At 38.4% G+C, this 6,733-nt stretch overlaps 1 protein-coding gene across 3 annotated transcripts; it reads right to left on the bottom strand.

Moving 5' to 3' along the window:
- Positions 1-742: 742 nt before the first annotated feature.
- On the bottom strand, positions 743-6,657 carry LOC131315560 (B3 domain-containing protein At4g34400-like). Of its 3 annotated transcripts, XM_058344690.1 has the most exons (5): positions 5,709-6,657; positions 5,057-5,146; positions 3,415-3,871; positions 3,171-3,313; positions 743-1,287 (listed from the first exon to the last, which is right to left on the bottom strand). In XM_058344690.1, the coding sequence occupies exons 2-5, from the start codon at positions 5,114-5,116 to the stop codon at positions 991-993; spliced, it is 957 nt and encodes a 318-aa protein (XP_058200673.1). In that variant the 5' UTR covers positions 5,117-5,146; positions 5,709-6,657; the 3' UTR covers positions 743-990. The 3 variants fall into 3 exon arrangements, with proteins under 3 accessions (XP_058200673.1, XP_058200672.1, XP_058200674.1); XM_058344689.1 differs by lacking the exon at positions 5,057-5,146; XM_058344691.1 differs by lacking the exon at positions 5,057-5,146 and having other exon boundaries at positions 3,171-3,298.
- Positions 6,658-6,733: the final 76 nt, after the last annotated feature.

Below are 6,733 nucleotides of genomic sequence, written 5' to 3'. Positions count from 1 at the left end.
TGAGGAACACCCAAAGCAAAAACAGTATGGTAAGAGGACTTGATATCGTAGTTGACAAATTGATCGTCAGCGAAAGAGAGGCTCGTGAAGATGAAACAAGATGACAGTGCCAGTGGCCATGGATTCAGAGCCAGCCCTGAGAGGCCTAAACCGATAATAAAAAATATGGCCTTTTACGAATTTCTAAGACAAGCATAAACTAAACAAATTACATTCCCAAAATAGAAGAGCATTGATCAATAAGAATCCCACCTGCATACAGAATAAGTGATCTATCATTTGGTTTATTGGCAGCGTGCATGCACAGATTTTTAATGATTTTCAAGTTGAAAACTCTTGTACTACGAAAAGGAGAAATTAGATTTTTCTTTTTTTTGTTAAGCACTCCTACTACACATTTGAGCCTAAAAAGGGAAGAAGAGAATTAGATTCCAATGAAGTGAGATTAAGGCATTTAGCCAGGGCAACCACCGAAACAAATCCTCCCCTTTCTCTAAACATTTCTCTCTATATGTTGGTGAATGTATTCTTTCCGAATCAAATTAATCAATCAAGTCAGTGAAAAACACGCGTCGCCAATTACTCAAGGTTGGTATGGTTGGTGTGTTATTTTGAAAAACGTAGCACATGCACGGCAATGGCACGAAAAAAGTACAAGCACAACAATGGTACAAAAAAAGCACGGACACGAAACGAAACTCCAGAAAAAATCATCTCATAAAACAATGCACGTCATGCAATATGGAAGGAAATTTCTCTGCAATAGACAATGGCAAATAACCCAAAAAAACACCTTGATCCAATACAAATGGCAACTTATTCTCTAGAAATAATAATACGCCTTGCAATTACTCTGTCAGTAGCAAAAATGTTTTTCACCTATAAAATCTCCAACCCAAACCAAAACAATACACAATACCCAAAAAATTCCAGGACGAACCAGCAACGGTCATACTTGCAGTAAAAACACCACCAACTCTTCCATATTTCTTAACTACTTTGACCGAGGTCTGTTTGGTTCTCTCCTTTCGGCAACCATGATCCTTCTCGAAGAATGTTCAACTTTAAGTAAATTTCCTGCCTTCCCTCTTCATGCACGAATTCACAAAGGCACCGGTCCTCCCTCTTGAGATTGTTCCACTTGCAAAATGCTCTCCACCCTAGCCATGTCCGACCATCCTTCCACATGTGAACCTTTGATGACCATTCCCTGCCTTCTTCATCAAGTAGGATTAGGTTTTCAGGAAGTTTAAGTCTGTGGTCTTTGATAACATCGACTGGAACGTACTGCAATAAGTGGTAAAGACAAATAAATTGTTGCTCAAAATGCTTAGCTGTCTAAAGAAGCCCGTTTCAGTTTAGAGAGTAATCTAATATTAGAGTTGGTGCAAAAGGAAAAATAAACTTTATAAAACATGGACACACCTAATAAACATGGTGACAAATCACCAAGAAAGGTAAGCAAACCAAGAAACAATCGTGACTTATGTGAACATTATGAAAGCCAGTTAGGCATCTAATCATGACATTTAAAGATTGCACCATCAGAAAATAAATGAACAAATCAAAATCATGGAAAGAATGAAACTAGTGCAGAGACTATACATATACAGCTTCAAAGAGTTCATGCATGAAAATTTCCGTAGTCTGAGTTTTTTTTTTTATCCTCATAGTCTGATTTTAGTAACGAACAATTATTAGTAGTGAAGACTAGGCAGTGTTCAACCAGGAGCGGATGGGAATTATGACAGAGTACCAAGAAGTAAGAAAGAACACCGAAAAGGATACCGCAGATTTGAGGTCAATAGAACACCGAGAAGGGATCTATCCTAGCCCCTAGGTCAACTATTGCAGATGTTAAGCCTGATATCTCGGGACTGATTGGGCTTAGGATCAATCCCCATGACTGTGGAATAGTTCCTAATTGGGCGCACCTCTACTATTAGCAGGTAGAAGGCGGTATCATAGCCATAGCTCGATCCATTAGAGTCTAGTTTTCCATATGCACCACCGTATCTGACTTAGGCGTCGGAGGGAAGTCAGCCGACATCACACTGTTGTTTCCCTTTCAGCCTTTTTCTTGTTTTCAAGTAATTTCCTATTTCAGAAAGCTGCTGTTATATATAGAGGTTAGATGATACTGAAAGAATCATCCAGCATGATTGTGGTTGTTTTATCGGGTTCTTTGTCTTCCAATAACTCCCGCTCAAGTAAAAGTACGAACTTCCTCTATGGAGAGCATTATGTCTCACAATCTGATTTCCAAATGGTGTACAATCTGCCATGTAATGCTTGATAAGGAGAAAAGCTAATGCCCCATATTTGTCACGCTCAGATCAACAAAATCAGCAGTTTTATTTAGCATTCATCCATAACGGAATCTAACTATACTATAAAAGAATGTCATAAGCTAAGTCAAAATTCTCTCAGATAAAAAAAAAGGGCCAAAATCCTCCAAACTCTTAATTCTCAATCCTCAATAAAAGTTAGGCTTCTCTTTCCTACGTGACACCCCTCCCTTTCTCAAACAAACCACTCAAAAAAGCTGAAAAAGCTACTAATTTTCCTCCCGCTCTTGCACGTCAGTACTAATCATCCATGGGTTCACACTCACCTTTTTTTTCTCCCTCTTTTTGTCTCACCTAAATGAAAAGATATAGAGATATATAAAGAATCGTTGAAACCGCTACTTAATTAAACTCTGCTGCCCTTGTACGTCATTCCCAATCCTCCTCTTTGGGTTCTTGCCTCTTGCAAAGTTTAAAAGAAACCACTTCTTGTAATTGAAAGTTGAATTTGGGTTGATTTTCCTCACAATAGACTAGTATCTACACTAATAGATAACATCTAATTCTTTATGTTCCCATGCATCAAATTGGGCATCCCCAACTGTAACATATTAATAGTATCTATATCTATAGTAACAGACAACATCTAATTCTTTACGATCCCATGCATCAAATTGGAAAAACCCTAGTTGTAACATATTTGCTCAGGTTTGACACCATGTGTCTATTCTGGTGCACGGAGCAGTATCTTCAAGAAGAATCTAGACTCCAAGGCTATCCTGAGTACCAAATGCAAATAAGAGTACATTTCCAGAGAAACTGGTGAAAGATAATGTAAGGCCCAAATATGAGAGCATTTCTAATAGATAACACAAGCCTTACCAGTTCATTCCGTCTCTTTTCTCGAAGTTTCGCCACAAAGTAAGGATTTTTGGGCCGGGCAACAATCCCATATTTGAATATATCGTCATCATCCTCAACTTTGATGGCAGCTTTTCGTTTATTGCCATCTAAATCAAGTAAACCTGTAGATTATATATTTAGACATTGATGAGAGGAAAAGACAACCAGAACAAAAGCCTATAGATGACTTTAATTGTCGGGGAAAAAGGAAATAACAACTTACTTCTCAAAGTGGTTGCTTCAAGTTCCTGCTCCTCCACGGCACACTCATTTTCCTCTCTGCATTCCTCAACCTCCAAGTCATCCTCTGCCTCCTCAACCTCCAAGTACTCCCCCTCCTCCTCCTCATCCTCAACCTCCAGGTCATCCTCCTCCTCCTCAACCTCCTCCTCCTCCTCATTATTAACAGTTAGGTGAGAAGATCCTATCACTTCCTTCTCACATCCAGTTCTTCCAAATATTTTGAAATGAAATACATCAGTGCCATCATAATCGAATACTAAGAAATCTCCAAACTCCAAAGAGCTATCTTCAGCAAATTTCACCCAGCCATCACTAAAATTGAGGTGATTTCCAACTTTGGTTACCTTTATGGGCCAAAGTTTTCCATGATGATTCCTCAAGAATACTTTGTCAGGTATTCTTCTTTTGACATGTCCAACAAAAGCCAAGGGAATGCGCTGCAAAGAAGGGTATGTAATACATTGTCAATCGCGAATAGTTAATGAAAACCAATATTGTGTGAGGAAGCATCAACCCATTAAATGATTTGTAATGACGGTTATTCATGTTTCCTTCTATATCTACTTCTATCGAAAACATAGTTTCTTTTGCCATGGAGAAATAATCCTGGATAGCAATTACGTATTTACGTGCCGCAATACTCACTAGAAATTCCCACCTAACAGATTTTGTCAACCTTCCCATAGTAAGTAAAAGATATCCTTGGAATGATGTTACGCTTCTCACAGATACTCCCTCTATCCCAATTTGTTTGTCCATTTTCGATGTTTGTGCTAGTTTCAATATGAATCTACAATAGTTCTCAATGAGATCCATTATACAAAGTTTTCAAAATCACGAACAAATTATAGATTGAAATATATATAAGCAATTGATAAATGGCACGAATGTCGAAAATGGACAAACAAATTGGGACGGAGGGAGTAAGACCTAAGTTTCGGAGATCAAATAGTCAAAGTAGCTAAGCAAGAAATATATAAGCAATTGATGGAGTGGAACAAGCTATCACTGTATTTTGCTAGCAGAGGCGACTCTAGGAATATTATTTTATGGGATCGGAAATTTTCTCAAGTTTGAATCACATTCAACCAACGTCTAACATCGTAGATATAGATCAATGCGATCTTTAAAGTTTTTCAAAAAAACCACTCTAAATTAGCTCTCAAACCACTACACACTCTAAATTGGCATTCATAGGTCTCCTCTGCCTTTGGTTCAAGAAGTTGATTGGTTCAGTGCTCATCAAGGAGGTGGAAGTATGCAGCACCTAGTTTCTAAACTCTCTTTTTCCTTTTTTGATGGGCTTCTAAACTCTTTTTTGCTGCTGTCCTTTATTCCATTTGGGTGAAAGGTCTGCTAGGATATTCAAACACCTAGCGACTGTTTCAGCTGGGGTGGTTTTAATTTCATACATCAGTGTGGAGGAATGTGAGGAAAACAGATTCAAATAGGCTTTGCTGTAGAGTTTGGAGGATTCATGCAGAAGCAAATTCAAACCAACTATATAAAATACCCTCAATGATGATACCGATTTTGTGGGGGCAAAAAAAAGAGTGAAGAAAAAGTCTAAGCACATCTATTAGACCGAAATCATAACAAGAAAAAGTCTTTGAGTTGCATACCAAACTTTCTGAGCTGTAAGATGGCATGAAGACCTTGAAGAAACTACGAAGGTCCTCCATCTTTGATGATGCAAGCTTGACTCAAAACCACTGTCGTGGGTACATGAAGCAAACTCTAGTCAGTGCAGATAAGATGTCTTCTGGTTTAAGGATGTTTTCTTGTGTCTCTGCCTATTTCAGTTGAGGTGAAATTTTGGGTTGAGGTGTGTGGGTGTGGCAGGGGAGGGTGTTGGATGAGGGTTTTCTGGTATTTGGGTTACTATTACTAAAGCCTTAGCAATGGGAGTTATGCTGTTACACACTTGATGCTGGATGCTACTATTGATGCTGCTTGTTGCTTGCTGCTGTTCTTTATCTGGTTTAGATGGCACTCACTGTCAAATCAAACCCTAGATTTTGAAGGCTATCAGAATCTCTGGTTTCTGATCCTAATAGCTGCTGGTGTTTAGGGCATGGTTTTTTCTACCCCAACCTCATTGAGATTTTTGTCCTCGGTTGTGATGCCACCATGTCCTTAATGCCTTTAATCTTTGCATACAAATGTTCAAGGATTAATAAAATCTTTCTTTTGTTGAGCCAAAAAAAAAAATTAAGAGAGAGGGGCTGCAAAGAAGACAAGGTGATTGATAAAAAGGGCATTGAAAAACCTCACCAACAAATGAATAAAGCATCTCTTCACTGTCATATCCAGGTTGGCCGATGACAAATGTGGCAAGCTCATTACACTCTCCAATCACTAAGACAATTAAACTTAGGTATAACAGAACAAGGAAAAAGTAGTTATAATTAATGACATTTAAGGATATACATTGAGTTGATTCTATTTTATTGCAAAAAAAAAAAGTGGAAAACTCTATATGTAGGGGATGTCAATGCCATGTCTGAATTTAATGGTTTCGCACTAAGACAGATCATCAAATGTATACGCATAATAAAAAAACCCCGTGATATACCATACATGTAAACTCATATATAATTGGGTGCATACAAATATGTATGTATGTAAGTTGGGAATTGGTGGCTTACGGCTGTGAACGACGTGGCCTCGTTTGCTATTTGTGGACATTCATGAACAGTGAATGGCAAGAAACATTGAACACGGTCGAGCAGATCAGGAATGTCACACCGGAAGCCCTTCTACAGCTATTTGCATTTGCAGGTTTAAAGATAGAGACAAGAGGATGTGATGAGCAATTAAGGTATGCGGCCAAGGATTCCTTGGCCAGTGTTTAGTTGTGGTCCTTCCTTTTTAGGGCAAACTAGCATGTTAACGTCTTTTCATATGTTGCAGAGCATAGAACCATGCAAAAAATGGAGGTAAAACTGAAAAGGTTCAGCCACACCCGAACTGCATAATATCAATAACTTCAAGATTCACGAAGAATTAAACACCCTACTTGAAACACTTGTATTGAGTCTATAGAAAAACTCCTGAAATCCATGGTTTCAGACTTTCAGTTGAAGTGAAAAGCTTTTTGTGACATATGAAGATTAAAAAGTTTGGCGTCAACACCACTTCACAAAACAATGCGGAAACAACAATGGAAAGTCACTGCATCACAACAAAGCAGCGACCGGGAACAAAAATAATCCTAAATCATCTATGGTAGATCCCTATCAGTTATCGGACGTTTTTAATTTGGAAGGTTGGTTTGCCTGGTATCTTCACTGACGCGA

The sequence above is a fragment of the Rhododendron vialii genome, chromosome 2a (assembly GCF_030253575.1).
Source record: "Rhododendron vialii isolate Sample 1 chromosome 2a, ASM3025357v1".
In the NCBI taxonomy this organism is placed as follows: Eukaryota; Viridiplantae; Streptophyta; class Magnoliopsida; order Ericales; family Ericaceae; genus Rhododendron; species Rhododendron vialii.
Note: the sequence above shows the minus strand (reverse complement) of the source record. Positions and strands in the feature narration are given on the sequence as shown.